The sequence below is a fragment of the Rattus rattus genome, chromosome 6 (genome assembly GCF_011064425.1).
Source record: "Rattus rattus isolate New Zealand chromosome 6, Rrattus_CSIRO_v1, whole genome shotgun sequence".
NCBI lineage: Eukaryota > Metazoa > Chordata > Mammalia > Rodentia > Muridae > Rattus > Rattus rattus.
Window position 1 is genome coordinate 101,053,218 of NC_046159.1, and position 22,130 is coordinate 101,075,347.

The following is a 22,130-nucleotide window of genomic DNA, read 5'->3' on the forward strand; positions in this document are numbered from 1 at the left end:
ATCCAGAAAACCTTAGATTAACATTTCACTTAGAATCTGCCCTATGATGTTCTTCTGAGCCAACTTATTAGCCCTCTCCTGGCCTCCCTCTCCCTCTCTCTCTCTCTCTCTCTCTCTCTCTCTCTCTCTCTCTCTCTCTCTCTCTCTCTGTGTGTGTGTGTGTGTGTGTGTGTGTGTGTGTGTGTTTGTTCTTTCTTTTTACTTCTTTTTCCCTCTAAAATTAACAATTCCGTTTTCCTCAAAGCCACTAGAGCCATCAGTATGCCATATGTACTGTGACAGGGAAGCCCTGACCTCTTTCTCATCTTTTCTTGCAGATTCGGTATATTTCACAAACACAGGGTTTACCAGCTGAATATTTATTAAGTGCAGGGACAAAGACAACTAGGTTTTTCAACCGTGACACAGACTCACCGTATCCTTTGTGGAGGCTAAAGGTAGGAAAAACACTCCCTCCCTTCCACACTATGGCCCAATAGTGAAAAAAAGGAAAGACAAAAATGAGCTTTTAATACTTACAAATCGGTGACTTTAATCTGGCCAGCAAAATGGCTATGTAGGGTAGAGTTGTGAATAAATGGCGTTGCTGAGTCTGAATGTTTGAAAACACCTGTTTCCTCGACCCACTGCTGCAGGAGACGCTGTGTCCCATGGGAAGATTGCTAAATTTCGGGGATTTAATCCCATGATCCTTGATGACTGATTTGTGCTAGGCAAATGAAGCAGCCACACTCTGCCCTTAAGGAGGTCACTGTCTGTGGGGAAACAGGACTGGTGCCCCAAGCTCCAGGCTACTGTATGGACTATCCTCCTCCTAGGAGGACTGAATGTGGGAAACAGTGACCCAAGCAAGCCAAAAGAAAGCCAGGCCAGGGCCAAAGGCAGGCAGCAACATCTGTGCTGGGCCCTGTAGGGTACAGAGGGATTTTCTAAGGCAGTGAAAGTAGCCTAAGCCATGCAAATGTCACAAACCCCTGGTAAGAGAGCAGATCTTCATCCAGGACAGTGTAGTGCCCTACTGGATACCATAAACTCTTGGTGACTTCACCTTCATGGAAACATAGTTTGCTTTTACTTTAACTGTGTCCTGTAATTAAAATTAACATACTTTTCCTGGGAAGGAGATAGTATATACTATATAGTATATAGTATATAGTATACGTAAGTATATAGTGTGTTCATTTTTTGCCGTAGGTTGGGTTTTGGTGGGTTTCGTTTGGTTTGATTTGGTTTGGTTTTGACAGGACCCCAACCAAATCCTAATACAGTTTTAAGATACTATGTACTTTCAAAACGTTGGGATTTGGAAGCTAAACCAGCTCTTAGGCTACAGATGGAGCACCTGACATTCAGTAATTGTGAGAGTTGTCAAAGTTCAGTAACAAGTCTTCAGGTAGAAGAGAAAGAACCCAGGTTGGGGGTACAAGGTAACTACTTCGGTGTTTTACCAGGAACGTCATGTTCAGCTGTTTCTAGGGGTTGAGCTGCTTCAAGTGTGCTGGCCTTCATCCAGAATTAATTGCCTTTTATACTTTGATGAGTCCAAACCCCATGGCAAGTAGAAAAAGCAGTTTCCTAGCTGATAGCTGATAAATGTCTGTGGAAGAGCAGCATAGAATACGGGCTCTGGAAACAGCTGCCACTGTAAGCAAGAAACTTTGTTAGGCCCACAAACTTTATATTTTTGTGTTTCCATGTAGTAAAAGAGGAGAGCAGTCATCCTAATGACCATGATTCTGAAGAGCATTTAGTGAGTTAATGTGCCTTGAAACATCATAGAGCTGTAGGTGTAAGGGATTGCTAAGTAAAATAAAATATATTACAAAGTATGTCAAAAGGGGCTCTGGTCTTCCCCGGTGGGATCTTACCTTCAGCTTATGGGAAGCTGCAGAGTAGTAAGGGGGTGGTTCTCATGTTCTCTTTAGAGTCTTTGGTAACTATCGGAGTGGGCATGAGTGGGAGTCTGGGGAGGAAGGAAGATGAGCTGGTGTGGATAGACAGGGAGAGGGAGCTCTTGTGCAGACACTTCAGAGAAACCAGGGTCTCCTCCTTTGCAAAGTAGAAGCTCAGGATCTCAAGATTCAGCGACTTAATTGATACCATCTGACCAACCAGGTTTTGCTTTTTCTAATAGACACCAGATGACCATGAAGCAGAGACGGGGATTAAATCAAAAGAAGCAAGAAAGTACATTTTCAACTGTTTGGATGATATGGCCCAGGTAAGCTCTGTGAATGAATATGCAGTACAGACCCTTGACAGGGCACACCACTGTGGGATACAGAGGCAGGTGACTCTCTGTGAGTTTGAGGCTAGCCTGGTCTACATAGTGAGTTTCAGGACAGCTAGAGCTATGTAGAGAAAGCCTATCTTTAAAAACAAAAAATGAAAATAGAAAATAAAAACCCACCAGCAGTGATATTCTTAACTGTGCTCATTAGCTTTGCTTTTGAACAATCATGATAGACCTAGTGAGAAACCATTTGGTCTAGGAAACCAACTCTTTAGAAAAAATAGTTGCATTGTATTGCTTCTTGTTTGTTAAGCAATGGCCAACCTTACTAGTGCTAAAAGTGCCTGAACTGAGGGCCTTGCATGTGCTAGGCAGGCACTGGCTCTGAAGTTGAGGCATCAGCCCATTGCTGTATTGGAGCTGATGCCCATGGTTCAGTGTGTTCGTTTCCTGGGACCTACATAGCAAGGTAGAGTGAACTGGAGGGCTTAAGACAACACACATGTATTGTCTCACAGTTCTGGAGGCTAAAAACGTCTGGTGCCAGTGTCCTTAGGGCCACAGTCCTTTTGAAGGCCCTAGTGGACAGCATCCATGTGCTTGGCTTCCCGTGGCTCTGGCAGCCGCAGAATTCCCTGCTTGCAGCTGCATCACTCTAATCCCGGCTTTACCCTCCACATGGCTGTTATCCCTGTGTCGTCTCTGGTCCCACTGTCAGATCTCTTCTGTAAAAGCACTGATTATTGTGTTCAGAACCATCCTAATCCAATATGGCCTCGTCCTAACGTGATTATATCTGCAAAGACCCTATTTCTAAACAAGGTCACATTCATAGCTTCCACAGATTAGGACTTGAATTTAGCTTTTAGGGAAGACCAATCAAACCACTATACTCAGTCACTGTCAGCTCACTAGCAGAGTACAGACTTCCTATCTTTCTATCAGAGAGAATTCTAGATCTTCAGGTGTTTTTAGTTACAGACTAGTCCAAACTCAGAGCAACCCAGAACGACAGCTCCTTTTAAACACTGAGAGATAAAGCTGTAGTCCAATGAACACTCAGCTCACCTCTTAGGAAGGGTGAGTGTGACTAGAACTCCTGGTTCTAGTAAAGCACACTTGTCCATTTATTAGTAGCTCAGATGGTCTGGGAAAACTGAAATTGCTTTCCAGATCCCCTCTTGGAAAAAAAAAAAAAAAAAGCAAGCATGGAAAGCAAGCCTTTCAGAGATTATGCTAGTAGAGACCTGCCTTTGGGAGAACAGTCCAGTGTTCAGCGGCACTCCCTTCCTTGGCCAGAGGCAATTGCAGGGAACACAGGGACTTAAATCATCCTGGTCCCGATCAGGGACCATGGGAAGGGTGATGTCATAAAGATGAAGGAAGAGGGAACCCAAGCTCTTTTCCCCTCCAGAGGTTGAACACACTTTTCCCCATCTTTTTCTACTGCTTTATCTTAGAGCTTTTGTGGTGTGTGTGTGTGTGTGTGTGTGTGTGTGTGTTGTGTGTTGTTGTTGTTGTTGTTGTTGTTGTTGTTGTTGTTTGCTTGTGGTAAAAACACAAAATGCATCTCATCTTAGCCTTTTTTAAAACATAAAGTTGAGGAGAATTAAGTGCATCCACACTGTTATGCAATCTGCCTCCAGAACCCTTCATCCTATGGTTATTTTTAATAAGGTGTGATGAAAGCTGCATTTCACCTTGGCCAGTTAAAACAGGAACAGCTTTGTGCCTTGTCACTGGGATGCATTTGCAGGTGTCAACCATGGTGGCCACATTCTGTCCCAGCCCCTACCTGGGGACAGTAGCAGCACACAGGACCATGGGCACAGTCTATCCTCTGACACCTAGGATGGGCGGCTTGAGATCAGAGGAGGTTACAGAATATACTATGGCTCTTACTCACCTGTCTCTGCTTGCTTCCAGGTGAACATGACAACAGATTTGGAAGGGAGTGACATGTTAGTAGAGAAGGCAGACCGGCGGGAGTTCATTGACCTGTTAAAGAAGATGCTGACCATAGATGCTGATAAGAGGATCACTCCCATTGAAACTCTGAACCACCCCTTTGTCACCATGACGCACCTACTGGATTTTCCTCATAGTACTCAGTAAGTGCCCTGCTTATGCTTTGTACCAAGGGCAACACTTAAAGACCCGGGTAGTAAATACTTGAGGCTTTATAGCCTTCTGGTTTCTACTGCTGCATCCCAGTTCTCAGTTATAGCTGAAAAACAGATGTAGATACAGCACATAAGCAAAATGAGAATCTTCATTCCAACAAGGCACTTATAAAACTTGTGGGGGCTAGATCGGACCTAAGACTACGATTTGTACAAAAAAGAAGGGAATGATGGAACATGGGGGACCTTGGGGCCAGATGAACTTGGATATCAACACACAAAGGGAAGTGGACAAAACAGCAATGCTCTAAAGCAATCTAGCGTCAGTCCCAAAGGTTGGTTCCAAAACTGTCCCAGAGTGAACTGATCTTGTTTGCTTCATTTCTGTGGCACGCTGTGGGCCGTACCAGGCACTGAGCTACAATGAGGAACAAGTAGACTGTGCACTTGCTGGTTAAGCTGTGGTCTTCACGGGGAAGATAGAAGACAATGGCTGTTACCAAGAAAGTGATGCGGTAGGATGAGCCCTTATAACAAGGAGCTTGCTCAGCCGGTCAGAAGACCCGAGAACAAAATCTCTGAAGGGTGGGGGAAAGATGCATATGAGAAGTCAGGCCATTGCCTTTTGAACTCTCCAGCATGACTGCACACCAGACCTAGGGACAGGGGGCGACATGCCAAGGCCACAGAAGTAAGCTAGAGCAAGCCATGCTCATGAAGGGTTTGTCTCTTATTAGAAGCACAGTGCAGCTAGTCAAAGGACCTAGAAGCTGGTGAATGGCTGGTTGGACTCATATTAAATACAGATCTAACCTGCTGCCATATCAGTAATCTAGAATTTGATTAGTTAGTGACAGCCATTTCCAAGCAGAAACTTGTTTGCAGATTGAAAGATAAAGTGAGAACGGAGACATAGATGGCAGCCTTACAAGAAGTGAGACTGAAAGGGATGAAGAAATGGGAGGTGTCGAGATTAGAGCAGCTGTTCTCAACCTGAGTGGAGACCCCTTTGGGGCTCAAATGACCATTTCCCTCACATATTAGATATTTACATCACAATTCATAGCAATAGCAAAATTACAGTTATGAAGTAGCAATGAAAATAATGTTATGGTTGGGAGTCACCACAACATAAAAGGTTGAGAACCATTGGACTAGAGGGAAATTTTGAAGAGTGAGGAAATTTAAGCAAATACTCTTGGGAAGATCAGGTAGCAAATGAGAGGTTCAAGGAAAAAGGTACTTGTGAGCAGTTTCTGTTGTGAGCAGTTCTGTTTATAACTGAGTGGAGAGATGGGCCCTGTCACTAAAAGGTGGCATGGTGGGAGAGACGTGGGTGTCAGCAGGTGCACAGGATAGCAGAGGAAAGTTGACGGAGTTCCTGTCAGACAACTTCTGTCTCAGAAGTAGATGATGAAGTCATCTGTTGAAAACAAGATGGCTTTACAATTGTAGACCATGATAACTGTGGCTGGAGAGATGGCTCAGTGGATAAAGCATTTGTCACACAGATGTGAGGACTGCTGTTGGAATCTCCAGCATCCTGTAAGTGTCAGGTGGTCTGCCTATAATCCCAGAGCTCAAGAGGTGAAAAATAGAGGATCCCAGCAGCAAGCTAGCTAGATAGACTACTTGACGGATAATCAGGACAGGCACAAAAGGTGGCTCTGTGTAGCTCTGCTTTTCCAGAGGACCTAGGTTCTAGTACCTACACCCATATGGTAGCTCACAACTGTCTATAACTTTTGTGTCAGGGGATCCAATCCCCTCTTCTGGCCTGTCTGGATACCAGGCAAATATGCAGTGCACAGACAAACACACAGCAAAATACACATAATAAATAAAAAAAAAAATAAGAAAAAGGAAAGACTTGGGAGCTAGAGAATGACTCAGCAATTAAGAGCACTACTATTCTTGCAGAGGACCTGGGTTCAACTCCCAGCACCCATATCAAGCAGCTCATAACCATCTATAACCCCAGGTCCAGAGGATCCAATGCCCTATGGCCTCCTTAGATACCTGCACACACATGATGCACATAAGTTCATGCAGGCACAAACACATATACATAACATATCTTTTTAAGACTAAACAAAGAAAGGTACCATGCTAACTTTTGACCTCAACATGCACACCCGCATATCCACAAACAAGCATATGCTCCCACACACACATACATATTCAAAAAAGAATGTTAAGAAAGAAAGAGAAATAAGCAAAGAGATATGGGATGGAGGGAGAGAGAGAAAATATGTATATGTATTGATCCTGGTAACTGGAACAGAACATGAGAGCAAACTAACCAGAGAAATATAGGAGGAAGGTGGGTGTGTGGCAATACATCTGAGTCCTAGCTCTTGGAGACTTAGAGAGAAGGAAGGGAGTGGGAAGAACTTTGAACATTTAAGTCTTAGCATAAATTGATGGTGTAAGTAAAGGCATAGAGAAAACAGTTGAGTTTGTCCTAGTTGAACTGCTGCCAAGTTGGTAAGAGAAAACGACAAGTGAATGAGAAAGTTGATGATGCTGGTGATATAGTAATTATAATCCCAAGTGGAAGCTATTGAAGGTTCACCTAAGGAAAGGAAATTCAATAGATTCCAATGAGTGTCCTCTGCTCAACTCTAAAGATAATTATGATAATAGTTATAGTCAAATGCACCAGAAGGGTGGAGAATGAGGCCAGGGAAACAGGATGCTTGAGCGTTGACTGAAGAAATCGTTCCAGGTCTGACAGCCCAAGGAAGGAATGGTGAGGTTGAGAACAAGGTCCTGAGATAGGAAGTGTAAGTTTTGACAGGTTATCAATATGGCTACTGAAGTATTCATGATGGTCATAAAATAGCTTGGAGAGGAAGTCCAACCTGGTGGCAAAGGTCTCAGTGAATGAGAGGAAGAGGAAGGGTCTTCTGTGAATGGAAAACGGGAAGTTATATCACTTTAACCTTAACTGTCATGGACTGGAACGTGAAAGAACATATTCACCTCCTTGCATTTCTGCACGGAAAGCAGCTCAGGAAAGCAATAGACTCTTTGAGGACCTGGGATAAGGACAGTTGTGAGAAGAGCATGGAGATAGAAATTTGCAGACCACAGTCAGCAATGTTGTCATCAAAATTAGATTTGACTGAGTTTCCAGGCTGGACCCAACCTCTCCCAGCCTAACAAGTGGGCCACAACCAACCATAAAGTGGGTCTTTTAAGTCAGTCGTTTTCCATAGCAGTTAGTGAAGTAAGTCAACTTGCACGGCAAGACCAGACAATATCCCTTTAATGCAGGGCACATTTGAAACAGTCAAGTTCCAGTGCAAAGAGGACTCTGCACCCAGCCTGTCCAAACTCGAATTATAACACTATGCTGTTTTTCAACAGGAAGCAGTTAAGATTTCAGTCTGTACCACAAGAAGAAAGGCAAATCCCCACAAAGCTAGCCTTTCTAATGATAGAGGAACAGTGAGGGGGGTATCAGGGAGGCAGATGCTTCAGAGAGCTCCTCTTGGCCATCTCCACTGTCAGTGAAACAGTCACCTCAAACCTGGGAGCTTAGACAAGCAGGGCTCTGTTCTTTGTGTTTAGTAAGGAAGCAGCCATAGAGTGTTTCATGGAGGAGCAGCGGCAATTTACAACTTAGAAGGTCAGCCCTAAGGAATGGCAGGTTACCCTCTAGGCCGACCTGAGAGTAGGCTGAATCTTTGTGGGTTCCCAGAAGACCATGAAAAACTCTAGAGTGGGAACAAGCAAGCCTTCAAGCCTACCCCACCCTTGGTGCTGGGCCTAAGCTGCACTAACATCAGGTCCATTTCTCTGACCAAGATTTTAGTGTACATATTTGTAAAAGCCAGTCTTTGTATAAACTAACCCAAAGTAAAAGTGTTTGTCTTATCCTAACAGTCAAGTTTTAGCCCATCATAGTAAGAAAACTCTGGAACCTGAAAACTATACATTGAGCCATCATAAAATCATTGAATGCTTTAAATGCATTCCACGAGAATGCATCCAGCATCGTTTATCATCTTCAGCGCAGTGTGAAGGCATGCAGCAGAACACTTGGTCCTCTCCAGAGCATGCTGGCATGCTGTTGTCCACCAGTGAATGTTTCTCTTCTCTCTCTAGGACTGTCAGTCTATTTACTATGCATTGTGTACCAAGTGGCCAGTACAGATAGTCATTAACTTAGAAAGAAGTAGGACTCATGACTATATTTCATTTCTGAAATTTGGAATGTTGTCTTTCATGAAAATAATATTCTGGGATAGCCTACAAACATCCACTTAGTCCAAAATAGAGCACACCTGTAGTATACAGCAATTTCTACCACTTTAAAAATAGTAAAAAACCATTACCTTGTTTATATCCAGTTATTGCAACAGACATTTTAAATCGTAGATTAAATGAGGCTTTATCTTGAATATTAGCACTTGAGCAAAGTGAAGTAGAAACAAAAGAGACAGAGGCGTATGAGGAGCAGCGTATGAAGTGAGTAGAACATTACAGATGGTCAGGAGCTGGAATAGCAGAGGCCACTAAGGGCCTTCATGCTTGCACCTACTCCTTTAAGGCCTTTATAAAATTGGAGCACTGATCTTAATTCTATCTTGTGGATGGTGTAAGACAGAATAGGAGATCTCAACCACATATCACTGTTCTCAGTAAAAATTAGTAATCATCATCGTTTCATTTTGTGACAGGTTCCAGTGAGACACATCAGCCTAAGTTCATGACCCTGAATGGGAGAATTATTGGCTGACCTCCAGATGGTGCTAGTAGCCCATGGGTTGCTAGAATGGGGTGGGGTAGACAGTTGGCCCTAAGGAAGAAGGCAGAAGTAGGTTGCAGCAGCTCCTAGTGTCCTTGGTTGGAGAGTTTGTCTCATTCCCAGGCACTGCACTGAGAAAGAGCAATGAGATTGGACGTGAAAGGAAATGGGGAAGAAGACACAGCGAAGTACGTCAGTGATATGGGAATCTGTCCATTCAGGGCAGGAGACAGGACAACAAGACAATGGGAAATTCGCTCACACAGTGCTGACAGTTCAGTAGCACACTTGGAGAAAACCAGGATTTTTGAAACTAATGTAGATAGTCAGTGATTGTTTTGCTTACTTGATTAACCATTCTCTCTTTTTCTCACTCTTTTCTCTCCTTCCCCCACCTCACCCTACCTTACCCCTTCTCATCCATGTGTCTCTCCCTCTGCCTTTTGAATGAATAGCGTCAAATCTTGTTTCCAAAACATGGAGATTTGCAAGCGCCGGGTGAATATGTATGACACAGTGAACCAGAGCAAAACACCTTTCATCACACATGTGGCCCCCAGCACATCTACCAACTTGACCATGACCTTTAACAACCAGCTGACCACTGTCCACAACCAGGTGAGTGGCAGGCACCAGGGAAAGGTGGGCAGGACTGACTCAGGTATCCCCCACCAAACCCCAGCAGTTTTCCCTGTGTTGTCTTTTTGGATTGTAAGCTAAAGTACCTGCTTCCTCTGCTATTTTTTTATTTTAAGAAGCCAAGAGGGCAGGTCTGTTATGGCTACTGGGACTACTTCCTGAGATGGTGCCTTTTCCCATTTTCATCTGAGCAGATGTGGGGAAAAAAAACTGCTAAAAAATTGTCGAGTCAGAGCAAGCAGGAGTCCTCCCTGCACCCTGTGTCCATGTGGTCTGTGTTCAGGAGAGGAAGTGCCTGTTCATTCTAAGTCAGAGAAGAGCAGCTCGTGGGTCTGTCACCAGAGTCCTAGCAGCTTTTCCCAGGGGATACAGGAAGCTGAGGTTTCTGTCATGTGGATTTCCAACCTTCTGCAGATCGGCAGGCTCAGTAACATAGAACAGTGTCTGAAATACAGACAATGCTCAGAAAGTAGGTACTGAATGAAGACTTTCCACATCCCAATCCACCCACCTCTACACTCTGCGAGGCTTGAACTGTTACTCCCATCGTCCAGTTATGAGTCCCGCAAAGAAGCATTCCCAGACGTTTCAGTCTTAATATCACTCTGTAATGACAGCAGTGTCCTTTGTGTTGTTCTCACCTGTGTGCATAGGCACATGCACCTTCAGAGCAGAGAAATAAGTACATAAGCCTACTGTGTGAATGCCATCACCTGGCTGTCCACTTTTTGTTGACTGATCCACCCTAAGGAGTCACTGGCTCTTGCCTTTCGACACTGCGCCTGTTTATCAGGCTTTACTGGGCTATTGTTTCCTCTCAATTCCAGTTGTGCGCTCGCCCGCCCGCCCACCTGCCCGCCCCTCCCCCTTCCCCAGTGCCATCTGGAATCTGCTGCCCCCTGGAGACCACAAGTATTCCTGATGCTATCTTAGAGAGTGAAAAGCTTGCACTGTACTTAGGGTCAAAGACTTTTCTTACCTCCCCTTCAGCTAGCTAGAGTTAAGGCCTTTGCATCCAGAGCTTTTCAGAGGAGCCACTCTGCTTTCTTCATTCCCTTGAGGCTTGTTTCCTCCCTCAGTCCCTAGGAGACTCCTAGTCCTAACTCTCTAACCTCAATTTTTTATCCCCCTCTTCCAGCTGTCTGTCCCTTCCAATACCAAACTATCTAAGACAGCACACAGGGAAGGGCATTCCTCAGATGATGTGTCAGGTCAGGTGACTCCTCCACCCCACCAGCCTCCATAGATATCTTCATAGCCTTCAGACTGGAGGGCTGTATAGAGTCCCTGTCCACATCAGAACAGCCCACCTCTGTGTTTCCTGTGATAGGATAACCAATACATCCATCCCAAAGAATATCACCAAAACTGGAAATCACAAGGGCACGTCCCAAATAAGAACACCTCCCTTCTCCATGACACTGAGACCTGCAAAGTTGGCTAGGTTGGACTAGAGTAGAAAAGGCTGTTAACTTAGTATGATGTAGGCCTAAGCATTGAGATGAAATGTTGTCCTAGAAAACCAAGATGCTGAGAGCAAACTCTCAATCATCTGAACTTAGAATTGTTGAGCCCTAATTAAATATATCAGAAAAACAAATTATTCAGGTTATAGCCCAGACTTAAGCACTGAGGCGTGCTTTCCCTCCTCTGATCTGTTACAAGGTGACCACAGTTCTGGCAGTAAGCACTTCTTGTGTCCGACTTTTCTCAGCATGGCATCATTCAGGCTCCTGGCATCCATGTGGAAGAGGTGTTATCACTGGCATTTTAGAGGAAGAAATTGAGATACAAAGCAGTTAATCCTCTTAACAAAGGCTATGTTAGTACATATGAGATAGTTTGGGCTTGAACTCCAGCAGTCTGGCGTCAGCGTCTGATTCACATGCACTGATTCACAGATGAATCCTGTGGAGAGCCTCAGGAGGTACCTTCTAGATGGCATCTGCTCTCTAAATCCAACCAAACTTCCTTTGTACATTAGTGACCCAGTGCCGTGTTCCCTCCATGAGATCCTTGGGACTTTTCCGCTCATTCTAAACATTTGAATGTTTAGAAGCAACAAAACACACCTACAGTTTTATGTTGGTGGAAGGACACAGATGTAGTTCTTTGCTGCTCTTCACGTCTATCCAGTAGACCAGCACTTTTCCAAGTGCTCCACTAATCTGTAATTGTTTACATTTCCAGGAAACCAGGCCATTGCACCATAATTTCTATGTACTTTCAAAAACTATTAGTAACATTGAATAGGGAGTCCTCCATGCATGTTCTTGGTTTAATCCTTAGGGTCAGCCTCTTTACTAACATTTCCAAAGTATCTTCTTTTAGGGGCATATCCTTCTACCAATAATTTTAACTGGATTTGTAGCTCAGGCTTACATCCTATTCTTACAGATGTCAACATTTGAAACATCTATTACAATCACATCCAAGAACCACTTGGGCCTGTCTTTGCAACATAGGTTAACAGTGAACTTTTTTTTTTTTTTTTCTTATTTCTCTTTGTTATCCAGAACAGCTTTTTTTTTTTTCATAATTTTATTTATTTATTTATTATATATAAGTACACTGTAGCTGTCTTCAGACACACCAGAAGAGGGCATCAGATCTCATTACAGATGGTTGTGAGCCACCATGTAGTTGCTGGGAATTGAACTCAGGACCTCTGCAAGAGCAGTCAGTGCTCTTAACCGCTGAGCCATCTCTCCAAAACAGCTCTTAAGAACCACAGAGAACAGGGTAAAATGTCACCCACACCATCACACACACTTTCATCAGCTGATCCCTAAGCAGGATCGGAAACTGAGGGAAACTCTCAGCGTACCTACTGGTCGCTCTGGGGACCGGTGCTCATATCATAACATGTGTTCCACTCCTGGTGAAAAAATACATAAGCTAAAATCAGATCCTGATATAGGCTGCACACATAAGGGTCAGGTAAGGCAAGCAGGCAGAGGACCACAAGTCCTCCCCCATGAGTCCGTCTCCCAAGGAGGATTAATCAGCACACTGTGGCTGAAGTTGAGCCACACAATCACAGGTTACTGTACACGAACACATAGAAATAGCTTATTTCTACTGTCAGGGAAGGTTCTGCTTTGGAATCCTGGTGCCAAGGCTGGCACCAAAGCAGAGACTCAAAGATAACTCTTTGAGCCGAAGGATTCCTATGAGATGAATAGCCTGTATTCACAGAAGGCTAGGAAAACAACTAGGCTAATCTGTCTTGAAGGAAAAGATAGATACGTTCATTTATTAAGGAGGGTACCTAAGGGTCTATAGAGAGCAAAGGGTACTGGGTCAAGATGCATACACAGCATTCATGAGGCCATTACTGGAATTTCTGAACAGGTGCTTAAATGCAGAGCAGGGTGCTAATGTGCAAAGTGGTCTTTAAGAGAGATGACTTTGTGGGTAAGAGCACTGGCTGCTCTTCCAAAGGACCTGAGTTCAATTCCTAGACCCATATTGTGGCTCACAACCTGTTGGGAAGACCCACAAATACTGTATTTACTGGCTATGAAAACGTGTGTCCCTGTGTTCTCAGTTATTAGTTGCTGGTCAGCACAGGCTAGTGGGATATGTAAATGTTTGTCTCTTCCTCACCTGCCCAAAAAAAGAAAGGCAAACTGCTGTGAGGAAGGTCGCACAGCCCTCAGTGCCAAAAAGCAATTCAGAGAATGGACTGGGTGTTGTCCTGCTGCTGATTGTTTCAAACTGGAGTAGTAAAGTGTGGCCTTCTGCAGAATAAAGAGCTGGTGGCTGGAGCTGGGGCAGACTGACCAGCAGGACAGACACGGGAGAGAGAAGGAAGAATGGGAGCAAGGCAGGGAGGTAGAGCAGAGAGAGCCACATGGAGAGAGGCAAATGCAGAGAAGTTGGTTTAAGTAAGAGGATAACTGAGAGATTGTTCAACAAACAAGCCAACAGCTTCAAACTACATAGATGTCTCTGTGTCTTTACTGTTATTAAACCTGGAGCAGAACTCAAATGCCCCGCAGTACTAACTCTGTAATTCCAGTTTCGGGGAACACATGCTGGTAAAACACACATACGTGTTTCTAATAATTAAAAGAGAGAGTTGAAAGAAGTACAGAGCAGGGGCTCACCAGTCAGGGACTTACAGGCACTGGGCACCTGAGAACAACTAAAACAATCCGTTGATTCTAGGGAAATTTGGAAGGCAGAGGCATTGGTCACGGTGACTGATCAGAGGATGGGAAAGCCCAGTCCAATGGGAAGAGATTGGTGCCTTGACCTCAAACAGCAGACCCTTGAGGTCTGAGCTCGTAGTGTCTGAAATGACAGTGGAAAATGTGGTAAAGGAATTGCCAGGAAGAATAATGGCGTGGGGGAAACTGGAGATGGGTGTTGTGGTCAGTACACAGACACTGGCTCCCACATGTGAATACATGTCCCCACCATACTTCCAGGAGGCACTGTGTGGGCTGCTGAAAATGCATACACAGTTAAAATATGCAGCTCAAAATCTAAATAAGTGTGTCATAGGAATTTGTAATCATTTTCAAATAAATGTATTGTCTTGAACTAAATTCCAGCACAGAATCTAAGTATAAAAAGACACATAGCTCGGTAGACGTGCCTCGTGTATCCAAGACTCTGGATTTGTTTGATTTCTGAAGCACCACAAAAAAGAAGAAGTAAAACAAGGGTTGGACATTTTTATGAAATTTGACATTAACTCCACTTGAAATTCTCTTTACATGTGTGTCCTTTTACATGGGACACTTTCCTTCTAGTTTCTAACAAGTTCAAAGTAGTCCCCAAGCTATTAAAGTGTGTGTGGCCAAAACATACATGAGTGTTACTCAGCGCCCACCTGCTCCTTAATGCTGACTCCTTGCATACAACTCCTTCTACACAGCTTCACTCTGAAGCCACTGCTGACTCCTGCCTCTCTCTGCTTAAAGATCAGCATGAAGAATGCTAAGGAGAGAAACGAAAGAATTCCCAACAAAGAATTCACTTTCCTTCTACAGCTGTTTCCTTCCATTGGAAGTTCAGTTTCAAAAGACAGATCCCAGTGTTTGACATCTACTGCTTCCATCTACTGCCTTTACAGTAGCAGGTCCTACCGTGTGCTGAGGGTATCTGCACACAGCACTGTTAGATCTGAGGACTGTGCCTGGGCTTCCCTTCTGGTGCACAGACTAACGTGCTAAGATCTGTTTATACAGGACTCAGGCAGAGGACCCTCTTCCAGGATTTGTCTACCAAGCATAAACTACCTCACCGGAGCAGAGGGGAGGCTGGTGGGGTTTGTGGGCTGGCAGCACAGTACAAGTGCTTCTGAAACCCCTCAAGGTGGAGGAGCCACGCTAAGGCATGGAGAAGAAGGGCGGGGCTCAGCTTTTCTCACCCTCCCCATCATCACATTCCATTGTAGAAACCGGGGAATACAAAGGCTCTCAGCCCAAACCTCCCTGTCTAGGATGAAAAGAGACTGAGACTTTCGTTAAACAACTTGGTTCTTTTGTTGGTGGTGGTGGTGGTGTTTGTAGCCCTGGTGAACCTCAAACTCAGTATATCGCCAGAGATCATCTTAACTTCTGATCCTCCAGCCTCGGCCTCTTGAGTGCTGAGGCTACAGTGATTTGCCACTGTAGCTGTTTTGTGCAGTGCTGGGCACTGGACCCAGGGTACCATGCGTGCCCAGCAAACACTCTACTAACTGAGCTACATCCCAGCCCCTCAACCAGATGGTTTCCTAGACCAAGCTAACGTCTCAGGAGTCAGGTGTGTGGGTCCCACAAACATGACAGTTCAGCTGGATTCCTGCCCCTCTTTTTGCTTTTTTTGCTCTTGGTTTGTTTATTCTCCTTTAAATTCATTTGTTTGATTTAGATTCGTGTCTCCCAACATACCACCTCCCTCATTTTTTATTTTTGTTTATTTTTGTTTAATCCCCATCATTCCTTTAGGCTCCCACCTCCACCAGTGCCACTCTTTCCTTAGCCAATCCCGAAGTCTCCATACTAAACTACCAATCTACACTCTACCAGCCCTCAGCGGCATCCATGGCCGCGGTGGCCCAGCGGAGCATGCCCCTGCAGACGGGAACAGCCCAAATTTGTGCCCGGCCTGACCCCTTCCAGCAAGCTCTCATCGTGTGTCCCCCTGGCTTCCAAGGTAAGCTAAACCAGTTCTTGCAGGACCACCTAAAGGTTCTAGCCCCTGCTGTTTCTCAGAATTCATCCTGTCAGCAAAGAAAGCCCTCTTCCTTCCATCCTAAGGATGCAATGTGGCTATCCCTGAATTTGGAGGCTGGTCTCCTGCTGCCACCAACCTAGAAACAATGCGACTTATGCTCTAGTACCAAGTCCACTTGTTGTTGTTCCCTGCACCTGCAGAGCTGTGGCTCTAGCCAGCTGCCTGTAAAGAGGCCCATTGTCTACTCCCATTGTTATGCTGATGTCAGCTCCAACTCTCCTCACATGAAATGCTCTCCCTACGTTATCTGTAGAAAATTGCCAGTCTCTGACACTTCATGTGGAGAATATAGATTTGTCTGAATGGTGCCTCCCAGGGCCGCCTCCCCTTTGGCCATGATCCCGGGCTCTTTTCCTGTGGACCTGAAGCAGCTAGAGATGAAATGTACTTGTCACACTTTACACAGAAAGCTCAAGGTCAGATTTTGCAAAGCACCCATGTAAGCACACATGCTGGTACTCAGATACCAGCCACATAATGCAGAGGGAGCCCTGCAGGGATGACGTCCCCAGCATCCTTTGCTGTGACACTCAGTTATCTCCCTGGCCAGCAACCATTGTTTCCTCTTGTAATTTGTCATTTTAACTGCCCTGGTTTTGGCCACACAAACGTTAATATTGGGGTGGGGATGTTTGTGGGGAGTAGGGGACTACTTTTAACTTGTTAAAAGCTAAAAGGCAGTGCCCCGTGGCTGTGCAGTAAAGCTAGCTGAGCTGCCTGGATGGGTCTCTTGGGGTCTCTGTCATTGACCTCCCTCCTGTCCCTTACCCATGACTGAACAGGCCTGCAGGCCTCTCCCTCCAAGCACGCTGGCTACTCAGTGCGGATGGAAAATGCTGTTCCCATCGTCACTCAGGCTCCGGGTGCTCAGCCTCTTCAGATCCAGCCAGGTCTGCTTGCTCAGGTAAGTCTCCTCCGCATTTCTTGCATTCCATCATCCATGTCGGCGTGGCCCAGAGACATCCATCTCTGCTGACTCCCTCTGCTGAGCAGGAGGAGTCTGTCAGGACACTGGAATACGTTAGTAATGTTCCACATGATCCCCACGTGAATTACCCACTAAGTGTCTAGTGACAATCCCAAGAAGAAATTTAGATAGTCTAGGAGTCTAGGGAAATTATTATTGTACCTTTGTAAAGCAAATTCATCTAGGAAACCTAGGTTTTAAGCCTAAATCTACTAGCAATTCTCAATGACCTAAGGCAAGTCAGTTAACATCTCTTTGCCTCAAATTTCTTTCTTGGAAAATAGAAGTGGTTCTTAGAGCCAAAGAGCCCTGGAGATTATTCCCTTGTTTGTAGAGTTGGGAAAACAGACATGCAGAAGCAGTGGGCTTGACCTGTCCTTTCCTGTCCATATAGGTGTTAACTGTAGAATAAGATCACAAAGGTGAAAAGTGGAAAGGTATAAAGGGTTACAATTTATACTAACAATACTTGTGTAGTACCAGAAATCAATCCTTAAAGACACTTGATCCAATGACAAATGTGTTTTCTTTATGCCAGGCACTTTACAATTAATCTGTTTAATCCTTACAACATAGAAAGATATTTGTCACTATTTGACCGACATAGGGACTTGCTCAGAACCATAGAGCAGCCAGGTATGGGGGCACACACCTGTCCTACCAGTACACAGCTGGCTGAGGCAGGAGAATTATTAGTTCAAGACCTGGCTAGGCTATATAGTGAGTCTAGGCCATCCTGCACCAAACAGTAAGACCTGTGTTAAAACAAAAACAATAACTAGATGTCAGAACCATCGGAACCAAGACTTAGTCTAGACATGTAACACCAATGCCCATACTCCCACCATCTCAGATCACTTCCATGTCATCTTTCTGCTGCCGGGCATCAAGGGTGGCTTGACCTGTTAGTGTCAGCTTTACATTTAAGTAAGGGAGTGTCCCAAAAGACTTCCCCAAATTGTTCTCCAAATAGTTTGTTTCTAGAAGTGGTTTTCCTTGTTTTAGTTTGTAGGACGTCAAATTGAATAAGTCTGTTCCTGGCTCTCATGTAGTCCATTGGCCTCTCTAATATCCAGTCTTCACCAACTGTGTCTTGGTATCTGGTAGGGAATGCCCTGTTCTTTTACAGTTCTTCAAAATTTCCATGGGTATTCTGGTCTCTTTTCTTTTCCATATGCATTTTACCATAAATTATCCATAAAAAGAAAAAGAAAGAAAAAGAGAAAAAGAGGAGGGAAGGGGAAGGAAAGGAAAGGAAAGGAAAGGAAAGGAAAGGAAAGGAAAGGAAAGGAAAGGAAAGGAAAGGAAAGAAAGAGAGGAGTCAGACAGTCAGGCAAGCAGGCAGGCTAACTTGTGGGCTAGAAAGATGGCCCAGTAGTTAAGAGCACTGGCTCTTCCAGAGGCTCCAGGCTCAATTCCCAGCACCCCATTCAGAGGACCCAGTGATCCCCCCTTCTAGTTTCTGTGGGTACTGCCACATGCAAATTGCCCAGAAATGTATGCAGGCAAAATACTAATACACATAAAAATAAGCAGTAAATGTTTTACATTCTGTTACCGTTGGTTTTGTTAATTATACTTGTACTTGTTTATTTGCTTTTTGTCTAAGGAATATAGCGGATTTGGATCTATTGGGATTGTCATGTAACTAGCCTTCTGTTTTTGTGAATCCTTTTGAATTTGCCATGTAGACAAGTCTTTTTTGTAGTTATAAATAATAGCTTTGTTTCTTAATCTTCGATCTTTGTACTTTTTCTATTGCATATGTATCCTGGGCTGAAAGGGCAGTTCAAAATGGTATTTAATAACAGATTAAATCAGGGATCTTTTACTTCTGTCCAGTTTGCTTTCTAAAGGAAATTGTTGACGCTATTTCCCATAATGCATTTTATATTTCCTCTAAGTAATTAATAGAGACTTTTAACTTTTAACTAAATATTCTATATATCAAATATACTTTCTCATCTATTTGAATAACCATGTGACTTATTTCCTACGAGTTATGTTAATAGATTTTGTAATGTTAAATTATCCTTGTATTTATAAAAACCTTTATTTGATCATGCCGTGCTTGGTGTGATGACAAGCTTTTTGAGCTCAGTTTGCTACTATTGTGATTAGTAGTTTTTTCATATGTGTTCATAAATGAGAAATATCATGATTTCCCTTTCTTAGGGAATCCTTTTCTGATTTGAGAACACTTTGAGACAATCCTTTGGGAAACTACCTTACTTAAAAGTAAAATTGGCACTTACAGGTCAAGCCATCCTTGGCACCTGGCAGTAGAACTGATATGGAAGATGTCTAAGATGATGGGTTCTAGACATGTATCTCTCTATGTCGAAATTGACTCTGCTCAAGTAACAGCAGCACCTGTATACTTTCAAAGGTTATTACAGGACCCCCCCCTTTCCCCTTTTTTGTATTTTCACACTGAATCCAAGTAAGCCAGGAGCAGCTCTGTTAGAAATACTAAGCACAACGTGCTAGCTAACAGAGACTTTACTCACTGTTCAGTTGAACCAAAGGCTTGACATTTCCAAATTTGTCTCAGTCCTTTAATCATAGTGTGAAGAAACCTACTTCCTACTTACCTCATAAGAGTCTAGTGTTGGAAACCTTCAAGTTGATTTAACCAAATCTGTACAGTTGTGAACAACTGAAATATTATGTGTGTAGGATTTTAATTGGTATAGTGTTTATAAAAGGGAACTATTAGAAGCAAGTTGAGTATTCTCCACTAGGGAATTTGTTGAATCAACAGGTAACAACACAGAATGGAGCAGAACAAAGAACATACCCACTAAAATAGACACGATAGACCTGTGTGCCTTCGAGTGCTAAGACACATTTCTTACTTTTTAAAAATGAACATATCCTATCCAGTATTTTTTACTGCCATGTAATCTGTCCCAGTGTGCTAGCCTGTTAAAATAGAGTTATCACCTCTACTTATGTATTCCTTGTAAAGGACAAAAATATAGTAACTTATAAAACTAAGTAGTGGTCATTTTTAGGATAACAATTAAATATTGAAATGTAGGCCCTCATTTTTCTGTGAGTAGATTTCTAGACTATCGGACATAGATTTCTGAATACTATTATGTGCTTTAAATGTATCCCCAAATTTACTATTGTCTTCTTCTGAGCATTTAAAACATTTTTGAGAACTGTGTAAAGGTTTAGAGGTGACCCTTTAAATGCATTCCACACGTTAGTTTCAGTCTCTTTCCCCTCTTTCTCCCGGTAGCAAGCGTTGTGTCCCCTACAGAGAAACAAGCCTCTGGGACACTCTGCGAATGTGCATATGGCAGAAGGGCACAGTTATCCACACATGCGCAGCCTGTACAGAAACCCTTATAAAGGAAGCTCTTGGTACCGCCACCTTTCCAAGTCCCAAACCCCAGTTAGCATGTAAAAGTGGGAAGGTGGGAGGTACAGTTCTTGAGTCAGATAGTATTATGCTTAATTTTTTTTCAAGGAACAGTATCCAAAACTCCCCCTCACTATCAAGATCAAGTCAGAAACTCACAAATGCCAGGCCCCTTCTAGACTCCACTCTCCAAGACGAGATTTTGCATCTTTGGCCAGTGAGTCTTATGGTCAGGGTCCCTGTGTTTCCCTGGGGACAGATGACCTCCTCAACTACCAGATACTTTCTCTTACCTCCCCTGACGGCACTTTAAGCCATCAGTCTGAGGCCCTTGTCTCTCTGTCTACTTCTGTCTCACTTGGCACTGAAGCTGCTAACAGATAGGAGACGTTTGTCTATGCTTCCTTCGTGCAGCTAACACCCACACCAGACTCCAAGCAGGGCCGCGTGTTCGTGTCCTTCATAACCCGCGTGGGTATTGGCTGAGAGCATGGGGATTAGACTGTTCGAGGCGCACACCACTGCACCTCTTGCTGCTGACTTCGGGGACTTTTTTTTTTTTCTTATTTGGGGATGTTGTTTTGACATTTAATTCTCATGCTTTCCCAAAGGTACATATTTTTTTAGTTTATATGATACCACACATTTATTAAAAAATATAGTCCTCTCTGCCCCACCTTTCATTTCTACTGTCGTAAAACAACCTCTAATTTGACCATCCATTCTTATATAAATACATATAAGTAACATTCTAAAATGCTTTTCCATTGCTTCTCCCATTTGTTGTATTTGAAATTTACTTCCTGTCTGTGTGGTGAAGCCTTCATTCCCAACCCTTCCCTACAGGCTCTTTCCTCACTCGTTCATTCTCCCATCTCCCAAGTAATTCGTGCTTCAACTACTTTATAATGTTTGTGTGATTACTATCAGCTGAATAGTGCTCTTAATGAGGTTCACAATGTGCTGATGATAATCCACCTCCTTGTATGGCTTCTGGGTTAGTGGCTGTTTCATTTTTCCACTGGGTTACTCTGTGTGTATCTTATTATTCAGCCCCAGATCATTTTAAAACTGGAAGTGGCATCTGTGTCTGGCATTTAGGTGTGGATATGTTATGTTAGTTGTCTTTAGGAAGCCTTTTATGTAGTCTCCTTTGTTCATGAGTGGTCTCCAGATTTATGACTTCATGCTTTCTTGTTTTCCATACGTTGTTCTGAATCCGTTTGCCCTCTCCCTCTGAGTATCCTTGTCGTCGTTGTTGTTGTCAGTCATTGTTGTTGTTCTTGTTGCTGTCCTTGGTCCTTTAACAATATCTTCTGTGTTTTCTCTTCACAAAATTATTAGCTGTATATTGTTACTTCGGTTTTTGTGTGTATATGATATGTGAGTATGTTGATGCATGTTTGTGGTGGGCAGGTGTGGGTGCACATACATACTGGCTAGTTTTATGTCAACTTGACTCAAGCCAGATCATCTGAGAGAAGGGAACCTTAACTGAGAAACTGCCCCCATAAAATCAGGCTGTAGGCAAGCCTTGGACGTTTCTCCTCCCTCCCTCAATCCCTCCTCCCTCCTTCCTCCTCCTCCTCCCCTCCTCTCTCTCTCTCTCTCTCTCTCTCTCTCTCTCTCTCTCTTTCAGACACGGTTTCTCTGTGTGGTCCTGGCTGTTCTAGAACTAGCACTGTAGACCAGGCTGACATTGAGTTTACAGAGATCCACCCGCCTCTGCCACCCAAGTGCTGGGATTAGAGACGTTCACCACATCTTCTAGCAGACATACTCTTAATGTTGATTGGGGAAGGGTC

General features: G+C 43.8%; 1 protein-coding gene across 4 annotated transcripts in view; it reads left to right on the forward strand.

The window, feature by feature from the left end:
* Hipk2 (homeodomain interacting protein kinase 2) overlaps positions 1-22,130 on the forward strand; it is a 177,693-nt gene that overhangs the window by 124,593 nt on the left and 30,970 nt on the right. For 2 of the 4 annotated variants that reach the window (XM_032906718.1, XM_032906717.1), the window contains exons 4-9: positions 318-437; positions 2,135-2,221; positions 4,160-4,344; positions 9,568-9,730; positions 15,697-15,904; positions 16,768-16,889. In XM_032906718.1, coding sequence (XP_032762609.1) covers positions 318-437; positions 2,135-2,221; positions 4,160-4,344; positions 9,568-9,730; positions 15,697-15,904; positions 16,768-16,889 — 885 coding nt within the window. The remainder of the gene's footprint in view (positions 1-317; positions 438-2,134; positions 2,222-4,159; positions 4,345-9,567; positions 9,731-15,696; positions 15,905-16,767; positions 16,890-22,130) is intronic. The other 2 variants (XM_032906719.1, XM_032906720.1) reach the window with 1 other exon arrangement.